A 22,780-nucleotide genomic window follows, 5' to 3' on the forward strand; every position below is an offset into this window, starting at 1 on the left:
AATTTTATTTATGATCTAATGTGCCGAGGGAAAATTGGAAAATCGCAAAATCGGGAGGAAATCTAAAAATCGCAAAATCGCAAAATCCGCGAGCATAGGTGCAGGGATGCAGGCTGGCTTTGAGGACGAGCTCGAAGGACGAAGGACGAGTGTGAAAGGGCATGTATCTGCGGACTGATATCCCGTTGTCTGCCGATTGAATTTACGCGCTCTGTTTGCCATTTGGCCTGTGTCCTCTATCCTCCATCCCGTGTCCTGTGTCCTCTTTCCTTTCATCCTGTCACTGGGCGGTGGGCAATTTTTTAAAATAATTCTCCATTCTGCTGCTTTTTTTGTTGGTTCAACTCACCGCAATACAAACGAAACTGAATCAACAGGGGCGGCGAGGGAAAGGGAAAGTGGAAAATGGAAAATGGAATGCAACAAAGCGAATGATGTGAAAGTGGCGCCGAAATGATTTTCTAACTAATTAGAGAGTGGTTACAACTCACAGTTGGCAACATGTGAAATCATAAGAATATACAACTAATATTCTTTGCAATTTAAGGATAGTTATTATGATATTATAAGTGAAATCGTTTCAATTCCAGCATGAGTTACGTTCTGCCAGCGATCCCATCTGGTAAACGAGGCAATCCAACTAAAGTGGATAACCCCAGTAGGATGAATCAGCTCATATCCCCTCGTTGACCGGCGAGACATTCCGCAAAATCATTTTACCTCCTGTGTCCTTAATCAGGAAACCCACAGGACATGGGACGCAGGACACAGGACAGGGTTAGGCCAAGATCTCTAACTGCCAGCCGAAGTAGTGAAAGCGAAACCGAAACCGAGAAAACCAATGGCAAGGCGAAAGAAAACCCAAAGGGGCCCCCGAGGGCCGTTTTGCACTAATTAATAACAGTAAATTCCCCCAGCGGCAGGACTCTCCTCCTCACCCTCTTCCCCTTCCCGAGCTACACTTGGTCCTTTTTGGTGCTTCAGGACATTTAAGGACAATCCTTTGGGTTACTGTACTGACAGCTAAAAAATGTCGCATAGTTTTTTACGTCTTAACGAGTGTCAACCACCGGAGTCAGGAACTCAGGACACAGGACTCAGGACACAGGACTCAGAAGCTCAGGAGCTCAAATGTCCTGCTGCTTGTGTCTGCGCATGTGTGTGTCCATGTGTGTGTCCACTGGCAGCTTCTCCCTTTTAGCTAAATTGGCAAAAAACGAAAGAAAAATAAAGACAGCAATTCATAGCATTTCGCTCCATTCAACGATGACCCACCCACTCACAACACACACTCGAGTATAAAGTATATTGAAAGCCTGCTGGCTGCGCAACTACGAAACGATGCTAATTCATATTCAAATGAATGCGAAATAAACCCCAATCACAATTATTATGAGACATGTTAAATGGACCAAAAGTCCTGACAACCAACAACAATGCTGATGCCGCCACACAAGGATGCTGATGCTGCTGCTGCTGCTGCTGCTGCTGCTGCTGACACTCACACACTCGCATCGCAGTTGGCCACATTTGTAGTGCAAGATGCGCATGTCCTGGCTGAAATCGTCGGACCAACGAGTGGACATGTGGAGGCTGGTGGCTGGAGCATTTGAATGTCCTGAAAATGGAAGGGGGTGAGAGAGACGAGGACGAGGGCTGGGTCAACAAAAGAGAAGCCCCTGGAATTGTTCGTACTTCAGCTGTGAATGAGAGGTATTCATTTGCATACGGCATATGAACACAGGACCTGCAGCAGCGCGTTTGGCATTCCTTCTCTCGGCAGACAGCGCATCACCATAGGTGCCACAAGCTGCGATTGGCACTTTAGACTTTAAAACCTTTGGTTTTATGCTTCCACATTCATTAGGAACCTCGTTTGATTAGTTCCTAGTAGAATGACAAATGCTTCCGAGGGCATCAGTGATTCGAATAACATTTTGCCAACTCAAGTTGGACAATCTGGATAGTGGATACTGGAAGTGGGTTTTCCTGGGCCGCGCCAAGCAAATAAACATGCTGTCAACTGCCGTCTGACATCGCACGTCCCTGCCACCCACCGCCCACCACCCACCACCCACCGACCACACACCTCCCACCGCCCACCGCCAAGTGCCGCGCCCTCCCCCCATATTTTATTCCTATCGCAGGACACAGCCACATTTGCATACGTGCGGCCAATGTCCCAGGACAAACACACACACACCCACACACACACACATGCGTTTCATGTGGAAGGGCCGTTGAAAGTTTTTGGGAAAGAACTTTCATTAAACAATGCGACGCAGCCGACGAAGGTCCAAAAACTCGGAACTCACAGGACTCGAGGTCTGCAGCTCCAAGTCGTCCTGCTTCCCAGTTTGGCTTGGTCTGCTGGCACTGCGAGAAAATGTGCCCTCTTTTGCTTCAGCTACCTCTACAAACTGCAATTTATAATATTACTTACAATATATACATATGTATGCATGCAAAGAGAATGTAGTAATGATTTTAATGAAATACATCACATGGCACTCCACTTTCATGCGCTTTTTATTTACGTGCATAGCACTGGCTAATTTCTGTCAGTGTTGCAAGCGGCAGTGGGTGAGTGTGTGAGTGCGTGATTGTTGATTGTGCGTGTATATGTGTGTGTTGCTGTTTTGTCAGTTTTTTGAGCGGAAATCAGCGGGGAAAGTGAGCGGGAAAAGCGCGGAGATTTTTCCGCTGCTGGCTCCCAGCGCCATTCAGTCTGCACCCCCGCAAACCAAAAAAATATGGAATGATTTTAATATTAGCTAATGGATATCGCGCCGCCACAAACACATCACACACACACCACACACACACACACATGGGCGTTCGTCCTTAGGTCCTGTTCCCCCTACCGCCCCCCTCCTTTCCCCCCCCCCCCCCCCCCCCCCTATCCACTGCCACACTTTTCCCGCATGACGGTATGATATTTCAAACGCTTAATAATAGCACTCGAAAATAAGGAAATGACACAGCCATTATTTTGTTGTGCTCTTTATTTATTTTTTACTCTGCTCGCAACCACATTCACATTCACATCCACACACTCACATCCCCATTCACATTCACATCCACAACCACATTCATATTCGTATTCATATTCATATTGAAATCCAAATCGCTGACAGCGCCGCGCTTTTTGTGGCCCAATTATTTTGAAATTGTCTGCGAAATGCAAACGTTTAGTTTTTGCAAATGGTTGCGCAGGATTTTTGGGTGGCAGCTTTGCGATTTACCTCATCAGTGGACGCGAATGGGAAAAGTTGTTGTTCAAACGGGGAGAATTGCGGAATGGGGGTCAAATTAAATAGTTTCAAATAAATTAAATATAAAATTTTAAATGGCTTACAGTGACCACATCCCGTGTTATAACTTATTAAATAGTTCATACCTACAATACCAGCTACTTAAATACCCTCTAGAGTTTTACGATCTCTCGCATTGCGTATGCAAATAGTGGAGCCCAATGCCCAGAAAACTTTGTGGGCCAAACAATGAGGATACAAATGCAAAGTCCAATCGAGCGTATAAATTATGGCTAGTTAACCTTTTCGCAGGACCAAAGGACCTAAGGACCAAAGGACCCAAAGTCGCACTCAATCATGGTCAAATCTTGACAAAAGTATTTACTCGCATGCCCCGAATTATGTTTATCCAGCATGCATATTTCATGGATCTAATGGTCGACCCAAGAAGGTGGAGTGGGTGGGCTATACGTATGGGTATCAGGTGAGTGGAATGCAAACAAACAGATGCCAAAGGATCCGGGAGTCCGGGGATCCCAGATCCGGGACAACTTATTCCGAATGCTAAATCGTTCGAATCCTTTTTCCGGCACACTCCAGCGAGCAGGAGAGCTCACGCTCAATAGCACAAGGACAAATGCAACTGGCCCTTGGCCTCCCACAGCGGCCCACACTCCTTCGCTCTCTCTCACTCCCTCTCTCTCTCTCTATCTTTCTCACTCTCCTGCGCTCGCCATGTCCTTTTGGGCAGCCATTCATTCAGCCATCGGCATTCTGGGCAAGACCAAGGACCAAGGACGCAGGACCAAGTAGCCGCCCTCCGCCCCCACCGGCACATGTCCCATCCATCATCACACAATCACAAAATGAGTATCATGAGCCCAGTCCAGTCGTAACCCCCTACCCCTTCCCCCCACCCCCCATCCTTTCGAATCCTTTCCCCCCTTTGGCAAGTCGCACACGTAGCATTCTAAGGGCATAAAGCGTACTTATCGGCTTTTCCCCGAGCTCGGCCGAAGACCGACTAAACAGGAGCTGAACTGCTCAAAATACCCAAAACCAAAATCTCGAATGTCCATTAGCATACGACGAATCCACCTATACCCTGTTTTCAGCATCCACTGGCGTAGTCCCAGCTCTTTTGTGAGGGGGGTCCTCTTCTATTAGTTTCTATTCAATTTACTATTTTAGTTTGTTTCCCGTTTTAGTTACTATTATTTCTTTGGCAGCATTTCTGAGGATTGACAATGCATTAACCCCAGGTTGCCTACACCCCTGCAACTACACTGCCCCACCCCCCTTGAGTCCACCGAATCTTTAGCCCACCTCCGAGTTATCCTGCCCACGTCTGCAGCCTTTGGCTGGAAGTTTCTTTCGCTCCTCTCGCTGCCATTGAACCACTCAGCAACTTGCCACCCACACAGATGCTGGCAGAGGGGGAGGGGGATTGGGAACGGGGGAAAGGGGGGTTTGGGGATTGAGGCAAAGGTCTTCGGGTTGGCTCCGCTTTTGGCCAGGGAACACACAGACACACACGGTCAGAGGAAAATCCACGCCATCTGCTGCCGCACCTTACACCTAACCCAACAATCCAATTCCGAGGCAACAATATGCTCCGCAGCGTCGTTTTCCTTGGACAGAACGAGAGAGAGAGAGAGATAGAGAGAGTGGGAGTGGGGTTTGGGTCAGGGGTCAGGGGTCATGGGTAGAAGGGGGGGGGGGGGGGATTGGCAAAGGGGCTTTTGGTAAGCCAAAGGGGCAGCCATATTGCAATGTATGGCCAGGGCGCCTGGAGCACGCAGCCAGCGAATGTGGACGTGATGCTCGAACCTGGAACCTGGAGGATGGAACCTGGAGCAAGGAACTTGGAGGATGGAGGATGGAGCCTGGCAACACACCCACACAGCCACACACACTCGCCTCTGGTGAAAGCAACCCCTTCATCATTTCAAATTTAAATTTAACCTTTTGTCTTAATACGGCCAGGCGAACAACGAGCACGAGCTCCCTGTCTTGGGCATCATAAAAACATCGTCAAGTCGATGGGATAAGTCCGCAGTCCGGAATTCAGAGTCCCGAGTCCGGAGTCCGGAGTCCGGAGACCGGAGTGCAGACCAGAAACCGGACCGAATAGAGACGTGTGTATGTGAGGAGGGGAGGGGAGAGCCAGCTTAGACCCGTATTATTGGGAGAGGCAACTAATTTACGGATTTGCCACCCACACCTGACAAGCGACTTAAGTGCGAGCTGCGAAGGAGTTACGCCTCAAGGATAATGTGCACGTTAGTCCATGTTGAAGTACTCTCTTACAAGACGCTATATTTAAACAATACATATTGATATTATATATTTAATATAAATATATTATTATTTGGTTGCCAGTTTCTGTCGCTGTGTAGCATCACATCGCAGATGGTCAGCTGAATGAGATTCCGCCCCAGAAAGTTACCTCCATCAATGAAGTGGCAACAAGCAAAAGGAGGATCCTGCGACGGACTAAGAGCTGGATAAATAGGAGCTTTTCCAGGAGTGGCGAGTGGGTTTGATGGTGGCAATGTCCAAAGGGGAATGCTAAGGGAAATGGCCAAAATTCAAAATGGCCACTTGAGGGGTGAGTGGAGAGCCAGCGGCGAGTTCTCTGCTGTAGTGGACAACTTGTACAGCACACACACAAACAAAGAGCAGGAGGCGGAGGTGGGCTAGTGGTAGGGGGTGGCAAATGAGTGGGAGGGGGAGAGGGGAGAGGGGAGAGGGGAGAGGGGAAGGGGCAGGGGGTGGTGGTCGAGAGGCAGCAGCAACAGCAGAACGACATCGGAGTTATCAACATAAAAGTCAATCTGCTGAGGGGGTTGAATGCGAGCACAGTCCACAAACGGGCTAAGCAGTCGGGGTGGGGGTGGGGGTGGGAGTGGAAAAGGGGTGCCAGGGAGTGCGAGGGGGTGCGAGGTGGTGCCAGGGGGTGGAACGGGTGGCCAGGGGGCTGCACAAGCCAGTGGGGCAGTCGCAGTCGTTAAAGCCCCCCCTTCTTATTGACCCCTTTGTTGGAGCGCCTAGACGCAAAACCAAAACCACACCGAAAGAAAAGGTTAGCAAAAGTTCACAGAAGTTTATATATATATACTACTATTTACTTTCTAAAGAACATTCCAGGATGAGCTGCATTATTTTCAAGCTAAGCTGCTTACAAGCTGCATTTACATTTAGATAAATGTAGAAAGTTAGCACAGGGATCAATATAGATTTTTTCACTGTCTAAACTGGACTCGTTTTGCTGGCTGTTTCTTTATTTTTGACCCACCACCACCCCCTCGCAGGACTCGCAGTACTCGCAGGACTCGCAGGACATTGTGCGCGCTGGTCGTTAGTGTGTTGGTGGCCCGGTGATGGACGGCCCACGGAGCTGAAGTGGCTGGCAGTTTGGTAGCTGTTCGTGGATTGAAATCGCACATATTTCACCTTGTCTGCCCTCCCGTTCGCACCCGTTTGACCAGCCATCCCGCACAGGTCCTGGCTGCTCCGAATGTCCTGCGTTACGTCTCGTTTCGTTTGGTTTCGTTTCGTTTCATTTCGTTTCGTTTGGTTACGTTTGCCAATGAAATCGAAAAGTCCACCCCTAATGGCCAGCTAAGAGCGACCAAAAAAGCTGCCAAAGCCCCTGGACCCCGGACATCGAACATCGAACGGACCTGAAGCGGCCATTTGCCATTCAACCCCATGAAGCCGGTGTCCTTGGAACGGGACACACCCCACACCCACCTCTCCCACCACCCCCACTCCACTTCCCATCCGCATTTATACAATTACATTTATAAATGCCTGGCTGCGATATCAAACAGGACGACATGGAAAAACACACACACACACACACAGAAGGGGGGAAAGCGAAGACAATCGAGGAGCTCCAAGCTCTTGAAATTGAGATTGGGGGCTGTTCTGCCCACTCAGCCCTTCAACTAATGGCTAATTTTTAGCATTCGAAGTCTATAAATGGCTCATAAGCAGAATAACTTAAAGTCGCCATTCCATCTGTCTGATTTCTGGTTGAAAAGACCAAAAATATGAAGTTACTTAAGGATGTTGTATGTTTCGTATGCTCATTAACAGGTAAAAGCAACTTGCTGGTATGTTAGTAGATCACACGGCTTGGGAAAGTCTTATTGGAAGATTCTAACTGAAAGATTACAATTGAAAGATTCTAATTGAAAGATTTGAATTGAAAGATTCTAGTTGAAAGATTCTTATTTTTAGTATTATTAGTAAATTATTAGTAAATCACACGGCTTAGGAAAGACTTATTGAATGATTCTAATTGAAAGATTCGAACTAAAAGATTTCAATTGAAAGATTTTAATTGAAAGATTCTAACTGAAAGATTCTAATTGAAAGATTATAATTGAAAGATTCTAATTAAAAGATTCTAATTGAAAGATTACAATTGAAAGATTATAATTGAAAGATTCTAGTTGAAAATGTAATAATACAAGTACATATGTGCAAGCCAGTTTTGAAATCAGTGAGTTGCCTGTGTTATTCCCAATCAAAAGTGGCAAACCCCTCAAGCTCTTGAGAAATCACATTGGCCATATCTCGGATGAGATCTTCAACGCAGTGATCTCGATGGGATCACAGATAGGGGAACAATGCGAATTGGCTAATTGATGGCACTTCGGCGGAACCACTTGACTGGATCGCTCCGTCCGTCCGTTCGTTTGTCCGTCCGTATGATGGAGGACTTCGAAAAGCGCAAATCCGATCGAGGAGCAGCGATAGCGATGAGTGTCGGGAGCGGTAATTGCAGCTCGTCGAGCGATAACGCGGCCATCCGATCTTCGCGGCAGCCGATCGGCATGTGAAAAAGTGAATAAGAGTGAATGTGAGTGTGAGTGGAATGAGTGCGGATGACTCGCGGATTTGCCTATTTTCCCCCGCCGCTGCTGCTGGCAAAAGGGGTTAAATAGGCGATTCCCTAGCCCGGGCAGGGAAAACAAAGGGGGTTGCTGCGTTGCCGCGAAAGGAGCATGTTTTTTACCTGGGAACGCGACATGGAAATGGGACATGTTATTGGGACATCTTCGGATCGGTGCAGAGCGGTTCAGATCGGCTGAGATCGGTTGAGATCGGTTGAGTTCGCAGCGTAACCCCTTCGGGTGAATCGTTAAGCGCTAATCCCGGCCAGGTAAGCAGCAGGAAATTATCATTTTTCATTCGGGCCCGAGGCCTGACATCTGGCTTGGGTTGCTGTCCTCGCGGCTCGTCGTCGTCGAAGAGGGATAGCAATGTTAAGATCCGCATCCTGAAGTGCCCACAAAAGGAAGTGCAAAGGGGCTGAAATGTCAGCGCAAGGACTCGCCGAAAGCCGAAAGCCGAAAACCGAATAAAAAAAACAGGAAGAGACGCGGAAGTGGAAGTGGAAATGTCACACGGTCAGAAACTCTGACTTATTCAACTCGCTCTCTAATTGAAATCACTCGTCCATTGTTTTTCGACCCAACAATGAGTTCGACCTGTCACATGTCAACTTGGCAAACAAATAAACGAAAGCCCGAACAATAAACCAGCACTCAAGGACTCAAGGCCTACTCCAAGCCAAATCGCAGCTATGTAAAAATATATTAAATAGTAGTCCTTGAGTTTAGGCGACGCTCTGTCACGTTTGCCACTCGCTTGGGGCCCCAATTCAGAGCCAACACAGTCACAGAGTAGTTCAGTAGCAACAGTTCTCTCCCTCTAGAAACGAACCAAAATTCCCAGTAAACCAAATTCAATATATACACACATATATATATAGCCATTGTGCGCTGATTGTGTGGGTAAGGTATATAGATGTCGAAGGCAACCAAGCTGCGATTCGCACTGATCACCGAGGATGCGCTGGACAAGCTGCGGCCTCGCTCCCAGTCGGAAAGTGCGCGTTCCAAGTACATGAACGACATCTACGTGGCCATCAGGACGGCGGTCAACGAGGTGGTGGACGAGAAGATGCTGCAGCTGAACGCCACCGTCAATCGAATGGTCGAGGAGCGGGTGACCAGCATACTGCAGCACCAGTTGCTCAAGGGCTCGTTGCCCGCACGCAGTGGCTCCGTGGGCAGGAAGAGGGATATGGATTCCCTACTAACCAGCAAGGATGGCAAGGACAAGGCAGCTAGGCCAGCCGCGCCAGTTGAATCCATCAGCTCACTGCGATTTTCCAATCTCAAATACGGTCGCAGCAAGAAGCACAATGCCACCAAGGACCACGTGACCTTCGCCCCCGACGAGCAGCTGGCCAAGAGAACGCGGGCCAAGGCGCAGAAGATCACCGTGATGCCCATCCATCGCGAGAACCAGCTGAAGGGCACCTCCTCCAACAGCGACAGCAACCAGAACCACAACCAGAATCCACCTCCTGCGCCACTCAGCATGGATCACAACAAGCTGGATGAGGACGACTACGACAACTTCTCCGACGTGGAGGAGCCCTCCATCCTCAGCATGGCGGCCAAGTATCTCAAGAAGCTCGAGGATGCCCGCCGTCGCAAGCATCTGCAGTAGCCCCAGCATAGTGGTACCCTGTACTTCAAGTTCTTTTGGATCAAAGTAGTAGCATAGTAGTACCCTGTACTTCAAGTGGTTTCGGATCAAAGTAGTAGCATAGTGGTACCCTGAACTGCAAGTTGTTTTGGATCAAAGTAGTAGCATAGTAGTACCCTGTACTTCAAGTTGTTTTGGATCAAAGTAATAGCATAGTAGTACCCTGTACTGCAAGTTGTTTTGGATCACTTCCTCGTATTCCTTACCTCGTCTCAATTCTTGAAGTGAGCATTAAACAATGGGCATGGCTAGAATGAGTAAATAAATTAAGTTAGTGAAATAGCCATGTGGTTTTGATATGAATAATACATAAATACAACTCTCCATCCTGATACATTTGAAGGTAATCGAATGCCTACAACAATATGCATTTATTACTGAAAATATGAGAGTATGAGAGGGCAAGGTGGAAACCTTGGGAAACCCAAGGAGCGAGGCCATCTTCAAAGGCCATCCCATTGGCTTAACCCCCGGCAGCAAATTTCCATTTATGCTACATAGTTTCCATATCCATCGCAACCACATCCACTCGGCAAAAGAAAAATGGAGAAATACCCACCGTTGAAGACGTCTAATCCATGAAATATGTAAAGTGAAAAATTGAATCGCAAGCAATTGCAAAAATCAGCCTGGTTACATTTTCGCAGGGGCAGCGGGGGTGCTTGGTGGACAGGGGCTGTGTGGGGTTAAGAGTCGCATAGTCTTTGCCGCTTATCAACGAACTGCAGACAAGGCCGGAGCATCAATCAAGAGTTTCCAATGAATGGCTATCGACTGAATTAGACGACCAGCTAGAATGTGCCCACTTCCCATTTGCCGCTCTCATCGTGCACTCGGCGAAAATGCGACTGCTTTGTGTGTGCTTAAACATTCATTTGTTAATCATCATTGTTGACTTTCAAATAGTCACACAAAAGTGTAACCCATACATTTGCACTTGGAAAACTATCTAAATGAAACAGTTTTTTCTCTAAGTGCAGCTCTCCAGCACTTTTTGCGTCTTTTGCAAATTCTGGACCACCACCCAAAAAAAAAAAAAAAAAAGAAAATAGAAAAAAAGAAGTGGAAAGGACAGGCCATATTTTTGCGGCTTAATATGTGTTAAAAAAATGGAAATAAATAAATGCGGACCGCCGGCGAAAAAATGTTTTCCTGCTGGAAAAAAAGGGGGCGTTGGGCGGTGGGTGGTGTGGGTGGGGCTGGCTTATCGCTATCCTTGTAGCCAGTGACAGGACATAACATAACCCCCGGTATCTCCAGTGAGCCATGCGTGGGCGCCTTTCTTGCTCGCGTGTGTGTGTGTGTGTGTGTGTGGTCACCCCGGAGAGGTCAAAGGGCGCGCACGAGAAAGAGGACGCAAAAGGGGTAAAAGTTGCTGACTAAGTACTTTGGAAAATTGCTTACATGTCTGCTATCTGCTGGCTGCCCGCTGCCCGCCTGCGTTTAGCGGTACTACAATGTCATTTATGTATAATACTCACAACATCGCACTGGCAACTTCGCACTGGGAACAGCATTCACCCAATCCATTTGCTCGGGCCGGTGGACAAGTGTTGGGTGCCATGTTTATGTTTTCTCGTTGTCTATCATTTGAGAAACCCCATCCACCCCCCATTTACCCCCATTTACCCCCCCGTGGAAAAGTGGAAGGCAGCAAATTCCTTTTGAAGCCAAGTTCGCGTTACAAATTTTTTCTTTGTCGCTTGTAGTCGGTAATATAAAATCCACAAACGCGCACAGAACTTCACATATGACAACGGGGGGCGGGGTGCAATCGAAGGAGGAGCTCCAAAAACAAAAAAAAGAGAGTGGGGTAAAGGATGTGGTAAGGGAGATGGTGAAGGAGGTCCTGCCACCTCCGAAGGACGAGATGGCCAAAGACACACGCCGCTGCTCGCGATGTTTGTGATTTTCGAAGCGGAAAATCAAAGCCAAGTCCTGTTTACACCGGAATGCTGTATCGCAAAAAATAAACTCATTTCTCAGGCATTTAGTTTGATCTGCAGCAAATGAAGAGCACTACATACTTTACATATTGTTTACATAACAAGTGAAGAGATATAATGAATAGCTATACATCTGGAGTAGATATGATAAATATATATGGAGTATGATTTGATAATTGAAAAATTTCCTTATAGGATCCGGTGTAAACGAGACTTCAGGCGTCGAAGGACGAAACACTGGCCCATTTGTAGTAGTAGTAGTATGTATGTACATACATATGTATGTATAAATGTACATAGGTATGTACATATGTATGTATGTTTGCTTCCGCTCCCCTTTCGTTTTCGCGTGTGTTCGTGTGCGTTCGTTCGAGTTTCAGAAAATTGCATTTTTTCATATCATTAGGTTTTATTGGTTTCTTCCTGTTAAATATTTCCCAGCTCCCCGCCAACCACTTGGCCACCGCTCGACGCTCGACGCTCCACGCTCCACTTTCCACGCTCGATGTGCCCAGGACCCATGGACCATGGTCCTTGGTCCTTGGTCCTTGGTGTTCTTGGTGTCCTGCTCCTTTTGTCTCGCCGGTTGTCAAAACAACAACACGGCCACACGCTCCAAAAAAACAACCTGAACATCGCCCATGAATATATGTACATATGTACCTAATGCGGGTATGTATATATGTATATATATATTTATATATGTATATATATGTATGTATATGTGTATGTGCACACTGATACACATGAGGCACGCATCATATCATTCGGAAGCGACGGCACCGCGAGTCCTGCGACAAGCGCCTTGGCAGACCGACAGCTCTTGGTCCTTCTCCTGCTCCTTCTCCTGCTCCTTCTCCTGCTCCTCATCCTGCTCCTGCTCCTCGTCCTGCCCCTTCTCCTGCTTCTTCTCCTTCTCCTGCTCCTTCTCCTGCTCCTCGTCCTGCTCCTTCTCCTTTGCCCCTCGCATCCTTAACATCCTTTTATTTCTGCTTCTGCGAGGCGACAAATGCAAGTTGGCGATTTCCCTGGGAGCCTTTGTTGTTGTCCTCTCACCATCCCAATGGATCCCAATCCCACATCCTTGCGAGCATCGCCCTCACCTGCGAGGAACAATGCCCAATGCCCAATCGATTTGACAGCCCCGCAGCAATTAAAGGACATCAGTGGAGCGCAAAAATGTTTGGAGAACTCTCAATTGAAAAATTAAAAGTGTGAGAAAGCTATGTCTCCCCAAATTCCAAATACTACTAGCTATTAGTTAGATTTTAAGTTTGTTACATAGATTTTGTCGCCTTAGAAATCCACAATTGCAAACAACTGTGTGCTGTCAGCTCATCGCATTCGAAGTTGCTCAACTTCACTCCATTGACCAACTTAAGCCACAGACTGCGCAAAATATTTGTCCAGGCAAACACATTATGGCTGGCACGCCAAGAAAAAAACGCCCGATTTCCATCCACCACGGCCCAATGCCTATGTAAATAAAGCTGGTTACATAGTGTACAAGGACATTGGCACACACACACACGCACATGAAATACGTGATACATATGGGTCCCACATCAAATGTCCTGGCCACAAGCACAACAACAATGCCCATGGCAGCCCACCTGCGTAAATCAGGATCTGCAGGACCTCTGATTGACTGCCTGCCACAAGGGAGGGGGAGGGGGAGGGGGGTGTTCTGCTGGTGGAGCGGTCCTGGCAAGGATAACTGGTCAAGAGGCAAGGCGACCCAGCAGGCAAATAGTGAATCTCCTGTGTCAGCGCAATATGCCGCTAAGCCAGCGAATCGAAACCCTCTGCACTGAAAAAAATACCTTTTCTTACTCAAATCGTATGAATGCCACTCATAATTAAAGTGATAAAAAATCAGTATTTCCTTCGATTAAAAACATGTTTTAGAATACGCTCGAAATATGCTATCTATACACTGATCGAAATCTTTGCTGGTGCGATACTTTTGTGCAGTGTGGACCTTCTGCGCGGGTCGTTTTTGGACCGCTCACACATGCGTAAGTGTGTGTGTGTGGGTGTGTGTGTGTGTGTGTAGGTGGGTGTGTTTGTGTGTGGGCGGGTGCTCCTTGTTGATGATGCGCTTCGGTGGACGCCGCCCAGCGGAAGAGGAAATGAAAAAATAAAAATGAAAGAAACAGGACGAACAAGACGAACAGTCCTTGCCGATTCCGCCCGGTTGGCTTGCGAAATTTTTGAATTGGATACCACTGGCACAGCACAGCCGCCCCCCTCACCCTTTCCCCCCTTCCTGCCCCCTGCAACGGACCGCTGTCGTCTGTCGTCCTGACCAAAAGCCAGGTCCTGCGACTTGCTATACGTGCGTGCATGTGTGTGTGTATTTGAAATTTTGCATATTAAAATATTGTCGTGCATGCAAAGGTCGCTACTTCGAAAAGGAATACGGAAAAAGGAAAAAGGTGCCCGGCGCCGTGCGTCGCTACAGTTTGCTTGGAACTGTGGTTTCATTTCCATAGATCCTAAAGTTATAATAAATACTACTATGTATTTGCAATGAAAGTAGTCAGTTTCTGTTACTTATTGAAGTTATAAGCGATTTATACCAAGCTTGGAATGCACAGTTCAAAAGTAGAGTTAGCTGGCATTTCACTGGAGTTACCTGTTCATAAATATAATATAAGTTACCCACTTGCTTCATTATTTCGCTCATATTCAGCCCACTGTAAGCTGTTGTTATTAGGAACTGTGAATGTGGAGGTGGATGTGGACGCCGGTTGGTGGCTGGTGGATGGGGCAACATTGGGACACAGACACATCGCCTGTGGTAACACAATAACGAATTTCCGTAGCAACTTCATCGCCGAGTCCTGCTCCTGTTCGTGCCCCTCCCCCTCCGCTCCACTCCACTCCACTCTCCATTCCTGATCCCTGGATGCCTGGATGCCTGGGATCCTTGGACCCACTGCCACTGAAATGTTATCCAGTTTACATGGTCCTGCTTCATTTGGAACTTTTCTCTCCGCTTTTCCGCAATGCTTTTTTGCCGCGCTGCGTTTCTTACATTTCCCGGCTAAATTCTGCAAGGACACGAAGGCAAGGACATGGCTAGTGGGTGAGTGGGTGGGCGAGGACATAAATGAAATTATACACTTTCCCGTGGCTGCACTCAGTCACACGGACAGACAAGCCCATATGCCAATAATAATAATAACAATAATAACAATAATAACGAGTATAACGAGAATAAATACGATAAACAAACAAACTGAAAATAGGAAAAGTTGCCAAACAAACAAGATTCGCGGTAGCGAAACAGGGAAAACAAACCGAAAACATTTTTTGGCCGTAATTTGATTTGAATATCGAACTTTGCTGTGGCTTTTGATAGAATACAATATACCCATGATTTAATCAAAAATGGTAAATATTTCTTAGATAAAGCCAAATGCCATACCCATCCCGATTTTGCCGCCAGATTCTTCGGCTTTTCCCCGTTTCGATCATAAATCCAAGTGACAGATCTGGGCAAACAATTTTGCCCATTTGTCGAACGTCAATGGGTTAGCAATTTTATGTTCGATTCTTGAGGGGCTCTGAAAACCCGTTACATTCCATAACAAAGAATTATTGCACAAGACATTTGCAGTTTTCCTTCGATGCGTTTTAATGGATTTCCATTTGTTAGCAGCGCCAGGCTCTCCGCTTTTCAATCCCAATCCCAATCTCATTCTTTGTCCTTTTCCTTTACCTTTTCCTTTAGCAATTCATTTTTTGTAGATCGTGAGAAAGTTGTTAACCCCTTCGAGGCCACATCTATAATTTATAATGATTAGGTACCGTTCGAAGAAGCGAAAAGGTAACAGTTGCTGCAGCGAAAAGACGGCCGCATCCTTGGGTCGAGCGTGGAGAGGGGGTAGATCCTTCGCAGGATAACGGAGGCTGCCGACCGCGACAGAGGCGTCATCCCTCGGCAAGGGGTCGCCCATCAAGGGCCATCAAGAGCCCGGGGTGCCAGCGGTGCCTCCGCGCTCCTTGGCCAGCTGTGATCCTTAATTTCGCAGGTTCCAAGGACTCAAGGGATCGCGGCAGACAACAATGGCCTGCGGCGCATTCCATAACGAGATGATTGATCCACAATCGGCTTGCAACGGGGTTGCCTCAAGGACCTCGTCTTGGGGTGGTAAGTGGTAAGTGGAGAGCTTGCTAAGGATAACTGCGTTATCTTCAACTCTTCCTAGAACTCTTACTAGAAGTATTATTTTATTCTACCAGCAAACAAAGTGAAACCAAAAAGCAGCAGCAAGTAATTAGTCACAAAACTACAAACTAATAATATATAAAACACTGTGAGCTACAAGTTCCATAACTTGACAATAGCAAAGTGTATACAATAGATACCGATCGATAAGTCACACACAATGATTAACCCAATCATTGTGGCAATGGCGTGAACTGACCCCTGGTCCGCCGACTGACCTCTCAATTTCGGGCCAATTCATTAATCAGCCAATTAGTCGGGCTCAAGTAGCCGCTGCCAAAACACACACACACACGCACAGCAGAGAGGGGGAGTCCTTATTATAGCATAAACGTATAAATATCAATTTGATCTGTCAAATATTGACACATCAAACCCTAAACAAACCAATGACAGGCTACCCCCTGCGCCATTTAGCGGCAATTTATGAGCAACAAAACACCCAAAAAAAAAACACAAAAAAAAAGGACAACAAAAATTGGTGGAAAATAATAATAAATGAAAACACAGAGAGAGAGGGAGACGGGGAAGCGGGGAAAAGGGATTCATTTTCAGATCATTTCAAGGGTCCTTGACTTTCCGGCCCAGCCAATGAATGATGCTGCTCTGCTGCTCGTCCCATGAGCCGAGCAATTATGTGTATTATATAACATCATGTTTGCAGTTTAATGTCAAAAACTTTGTTTTTTACCCCAAAACCTTTTTTCTTCTTTGTTGCTGATGCGAGAGAGGTTAGAGGGGATGCTGAACCCGAACCTGGACCTGGACCATCCCGATCCTGTTTTCTCGCTCCGGGTTCAAAGTGCGTGTGAACTTGAGGCTCTGCGGATGCGAATGCGGATGCGAGTGCGAGTGCGGATGCTGCCGCATTGTTCAAGGTGTGAAGGCACCGATTAGGGCCACAAAGCCAAAACAGGAGTCCGTGTAATGCGATAAGGCGCCAATCCCATTGTGATTTGCCCTGCTCTCTGTCGCATTTTCCCCCCCTCCTCTCCTCTCTTTTCCTTTATTTTCCTTCTTTTTTTTTTTTGGTGAAAAATACGCACACGAAACGAGGGGAAATTCCATTCGATTTAGCCGTATATCCATTGAGTGCAGCAGCAGCAATTAGTCAAGTGGTTAATGAGTTGAGCGAAATCGCAAAATCGGATCGGATAAGCTCGCACAACTGTACACCTCGTGATGGATTTGGGTTTTCGGTTTTTGGGTTTTGGGTTTTCCCGAATCTCTCTACCCCTTCCACTTTGTTTCACTTTCGCTTTTTTCGCTTGCGATTTGCTGCATTTTCCGGCACATTGGCGCAACTGCAATTGCAATTGGTCTGGGTCGAGGGTCTGTGTGTCTGCCAGTTGCTGGATGGTTGCAAAAACCAAAAACAGAATAGAAAAAAAAAGGGTTAAGGGCTTTAGAGGGTTACACGGGATCGGGGACGTAAGGCTGTAAGGACAATGACAAAAGGCGAAAAATTAAAAAATGGCACAACAGGCAAATTTCGCTGATTTGTTGTTAGGGTTGCAAAACGACAGCAGCGTGCAGAATGGATATGAATTTTTCAAAAACTGTTTTCGAATACACAAATCTAACGATGCTAATGCCCACTGCGATGCACTGCGAGAAATGAAAGGGGGCATTTTGAATTTGGTTGCATTTTGACGAATATTTAATATTTAGATAATTATTTAATGATTTTGGGTGGTAAAAAGGTTGTAGATGTAAATGTAATGAAAAGGTTTAGAAATGTAAATGTAATGAAACGGTTTAGAGATGTACATGTAATGAAAAGATTTGAGATGTAAATGTAATGAAAAGGTTTAGAGATGTATATGTAATGAAAAGGTTTAGAGAAATTGAGGTTTATTGAAATTGAATTGAATATTGAATAAAAGGTATGGAATAATTGAATAAAATATTGAATAAAATATTGAATAAAATATTGAATAAAATATTTAATAAAAGCTTTAGAGCGCTGGTAAGGTTTATAACTATATTTAATATTTGCCTGGCAATTGGAGCTAATAAATGAGCCCAGATAAATCGAATTCCTTGCCCCCAAAGCAGCAATGTAGTATGTACATACATATTTACATATATACATACATGCATATGTATAATTCGAGATCCCGCATCCTTCTGCCCATCCTGCTGCTCATCCGATTGAATTTCGAGTTGGGAATTTGGGCATTTGGGCTAGCAACTGTCCGCGGATATCGATTGCCAGGTCGATGATGGTGGCCAGGTGTTGTGTGTGCCTGCCGTGCGTTGGGATAGCTGCGATGCGGCTTATGAGGTCCGGGTTCCGGATATTGGCACCAGCACCTACCCCTTCCCTTCCCCCCCCCACCCCTCCACCCCCCTGCCCCCTGTCCCCTGCCCGCTTAACCCCTTGCAGCAACACACAACCCCTAATACCCACATTGTATCTACATACGAGCGCACAACATTTGCATGGCCTCATTTCTTTTCATCCATAATTTCAAATTGCGAGCGAATTTTCCCCGCTGCCGTGGCATAGTTTTTCCGCACGCGGAGAGGGGGAAAAAGGATTATTTATTTATTACGAAATTTTCGTCATTCGATGCGCGGCTGTGGCGCGTGGAAAGGTGGAAATCAAAGGTGGAAGGACTCGGAAAAGGACGCCGCAAATGTCGAATTATTCAAATGATGATTCCAACCCCCTGTGATATGCAAAAAAAAAAAGAAAAACGAAACGAAACGAAAAAAGAAGTAACCAAATAGGTAGAAATGAAAAAGCAGGAAGAACGGAATACGCACACAGGACATACAGGACATGCGAGATACTCGTCGCGTTGATTTCGTGTGCACTTTTTTTTTTTACCTTGCGGCAATCTGGCGGCACACACACACACACAGGCACACACACTGCCACACACAGACAAGTTCCAAGTGGAAATGGCCCTCATGTTGCCGCGTTGTTGTTATTGCTCGTCCTTTGTAGTTTGCATGTCCCGTTTCGTCATATGAGATCGCGAACGTTTACAAATTTTTCATTTTATTCAAAAACAAGAAAGGCACACCCTGGCACTCCACAGCACAACGAAGCGGAAATACTCTAATAAATATTTAACAAATATGCATATATATTAGATAACTAGACTGATTTGTGAGGCATTCGAGCATTTATTATATGCCATTGAGGTAAAGATACTATTGCAAACTGCTGGAAACAAGTGAAACCTTGTGAAGCAAGTGAAACTTGTTGTTTTGTATGATTTTACTTAACTTGAACTTAATTAGCACTCTAGTTGCAAAAGGGAATAGTGGCAACAGTTGATAAGAGCCAGCCACATAGGCCATGTACCCCAGGTCCTTGAAAACCACCTCCAACCCAATGGACAGATAGGAACAGGACTCACTCGAGTGTCTGCGTGTGTGTGCGTGTGTGTTGCATAAAAAAGTCGCTTTTAAAGACATCTGTCCCATATATGTATATATATGGGTGTATCCTCGCCCTTGTGCGCCCAACCCCCCTGCACGGAAAATAGTGGCGACCGCAGTCGAAATTTGAATTCATTTAATTTGCACCTTGTTGGGCAATTTTTATTTATTATTTGTTTTGTTATCTGCTCGCTCGTCGGTAATTCTATATACTATGTATACTATGCTGGCTAGCAACATCTGTTCCCATCGATGGAGTACCTTCCACGAGGGTGAGGCCATCTACCAGGCCAAATATGCTGGTTGGATCGCTGAAATGATATCAAGGTGCTAAGGATCTATGCACCCATATAACATCATTAAAAAAACAATACAACATGGCATTGAAAACTATAGAAAAGAAGTGCGATTTTTGCATGTGAATAAAACGCAAATCGTATCTAAATCAAATTTGAGTACAGGCCACCAAATAACCAAATAGACAAACACAGCAAGCTTAACCCACCATACACACGCCCATGCTGGACCTGAATATCCTTAACCCCCCACTGGCCCTTTCCCTTGCCCCTTCCCCATCCCAAAAACCAAATGCGCAAGTGGAAAAAATTGGGAAAAGTTTGCATAAATGTCCACAAACATGTGGCCCAGTCACAGTTGCCTTCATTTTGGCCCAAAAAACCCCCCTGCCCAAAACCCCAATGCGAATCCGAATCCAAGTCCGAACCCTTAACCCCCCAATCATAAGCAACTCTTTTATTTTGGTTATTTTCTTATTCTTTGCTGGCTGCTCATTGGCGTCGTCGGCGACTTTATAAAAATGTTTGCCCTTCGGTTTGTTTGTTTGTCTATGCCTCGATTTGTTTGTCTGTCTGTGCAGTGAGAGAAAAACTAAATGATACTTGCATGTGCCACAAAAACGATCACTCTTGCTCCAAAACTGCGCTCTTAAGTAAAGAAAAATATGCCAAATATGCTCCATAAAATACTTATTTGTATATATGTATGTAGATATATATTGGTAGGTGTTTTTTGCAGTGCAGGCGAGTGCGTGAGTGTGTGCTGTTGTTTGTTTGCTTGCCCGACTGCGTTTTGTGTCGTAAATTTAATGGGCAGTCGCAGTGTGCGGAATCGAAAAGGAAACGAATCGAATTGAATGGCAAACTGGGAGCCATGCATAAAAAATTGCCAAAGCCAACGGGCGTGCGTGGGGTTAAGGGGCTGGCAGCCAGGGGTTAACTTCGATTAGCCCAAAATGTTGTCATGGCCTGTGGTCGCACATATGTGCCGTCCTACGTCCTTCGGTTTTCTGGGTGTGTGTGGGGTTTTATATTTGTATATGTGGTCATGGGGCCAGGACGCAAATAATATGCCACCCACGCCACCCCCTGGATTTCGCCATCGAATTTCTGCATACGCGGCAAAAATAAATAATAATAAAAAGTCGTGAGTCGAGAGAAGAAGTTAGCCGCTGCTGGGGAATACTTCGAATAGCTCGACTAGCAAATACCCTGGATATAAGCAAATTTGATCCTTTGTTATAAAACAAAAAATGTAAGAAGATGGATATTTTGTAGTTTAAATGTATGGCAAAAACATCCTTTTCACCTACCGCATAATACGGGTCCTGGGCTGCAGGACGCAGGTCCTTTTCTTCGTCCATTTTCGGTTGGCGGACAGCGCGCGCCGGAATATAGGGCCATTGATCAAAATTGCTACAATAATGGCGAAATATCCAGCCACCCCATGTGCGCGGCCCACCCACATTTCGCATTTTCGCAGGCCAGTCCGGCCACCCCCTTTTCCAGCCCCTTGCCACCCCCTGCCACCCCCTTTTCCACCGCCTTTGCCACCCTCTGACCATCCCGCCTACTCGCATTTCATTCCGTTTCATGGCGGAAAGGAAAGCAAATATCGCCATTGCCGTCCAACATGGCAACGGACATACGGACAAACAGGCAAACGGACAACAGGACTTCGGATGTAGACTTTGCAGGATGGCGAGTTCGCGGAGGTCGACGAGAAGGCGGCGGCAGGAGTGGGGAGTGGCAAGTGGCAAGTGGGTGGTGGCAGTGGTGGCAGTGGCAGTCGCAGGACCTCGTCTACCATTGAAAGCCTTTTTTGATGGCTGCCCTGGATGCTGCCGTTGTTCGCCAGCAGCTCGCCTCTTGTTGCGGAAGGTGGTGGCGGAAGGTCCTGGTCCTCGTCCTGGTCGTGGTCGTGGTCCTGGCAAGGTAGCAGGCGGTTGCCAACGCGCCTCTGCACTGAATGTCCAAAAGGAGCGCGGGACCCGCTGCACTGCAAAAAAATATGTGTGATGTGATATTTAGAAGATATGTGATATATCAATAGATATTGCAATCATTTAAAAATTATAAATTATAAATTACATGCAATAATTCTTGAATTCATATACCAAGTAGTGCTTTTTACTCTCCATTTGATTTTGGCAGCACAAGCAGCCGCTTTTTCGGCGAGTGCACATGTGTGTGTGATTTCGCATCACATGGCTTGGCTTCGTAATGGCCACAGTTGTTGTTATGGCCAAAGTTCGTACGTGAGGGTCGAGTTGCAAATAGGGGGGGTACGAAAAGAGAGGTGGGGGAACGGGGGGGTTGGAAGGGGAGCCTGCTCACAGGACATCAGCCATTCGCATTTGGTCCTTTCTGGTGGCCGTTAGCTGGTCGGGTCGTTTGTACATATTGCATCAAAGAAAACTTTTGCCTGGGTAAAAATAAAGCACACCACACGCAGTCGCACTGGAAATGGGCAAAATCGGGGAAAGTGCGGGAAAAGTGGGGGGAAGGTGGGGGAAAGTGGGAAAACTGAGCAGGCGGGCAAAAAGAAAACGGCCATGGCAACAAACGGACAGGGGACAACGCCAAAGGACATGGACAAATACGTGTGTGCAAATGCTCATGTGAACATTGTACCACTGTACATATCCAATACATTGTATGTATATCCCACTTATGTACTGCTGCGTGTATCGAAGCCAGCCAACGAGTCCCTAACCACGCCCACATTTCAGCTTTACGCCCAACTTTGCAGACGTTTATGAAGACAACGCGCGGAAATTGACAATTGTCGAAGGGAAAAAAACCAATAAAAACTGTAATATACTCGCAATCAGCACAGTTGAATATTTTCCTTACAACGTACAGAAACGTTCCACACTTTTTGGTTAAAAATAGAAATTAAAATATGTGCAGATTTCGAAATATAATTTATGCAAGTTCATTATGCAAGTTGACTTATAGTAGATACAGCAACAAACTGAGCAAGATCACTACATTGCAAGTAGCTTTGTTTCAAAACTTGAAGTTCAATGAGTTCAAATGTAAGATTGCAAGTGACTGCCCCCCAAAAAAACCACA

At 46.3% G+C, this 22,780-nt stretch overlaps 1 protein-coding gene across 1 annotated transcript; it reads left to right on the plus strand.

Moving 5' to 3' along the window:
• The first annotated feature begins 8,920 nt into the window (after positions 1 to 8,920).
• On the plus strand, positions 8,921 to 10,109 carry LOC122624253. Its single transcript, XM_043803739.1, has one exon. It carries the CDS (start codon positions 9,078 to 9,080, stop codon positions 9,786 to 9,788), a length of 711 nt encoding a protein of 236 aa, XP_043659674.1. The 5' UTR covers positions 8,921 to 9,077; the 3' UTR covers positions 9,789 to 10,109.
• The last annotated feature ends 12,671 nt before the right edge of the window (positions 10,110 to 22,780 follow it).

Source organism: Drosophila teissieri, chromosome X (genome assembly GCF_016746235.2).
Source record: "Drosophila teissieri strain GT53w chromosome X, Prin_Dtei_1.1, whole genome shotgun sequence".
Classification (NCBI taxonomy): Eukaryota; Metazoa; Arthropoda; class Insecta; order Diptera; family Drosophilidae; genus Drosophila; species Drosophila teissieri.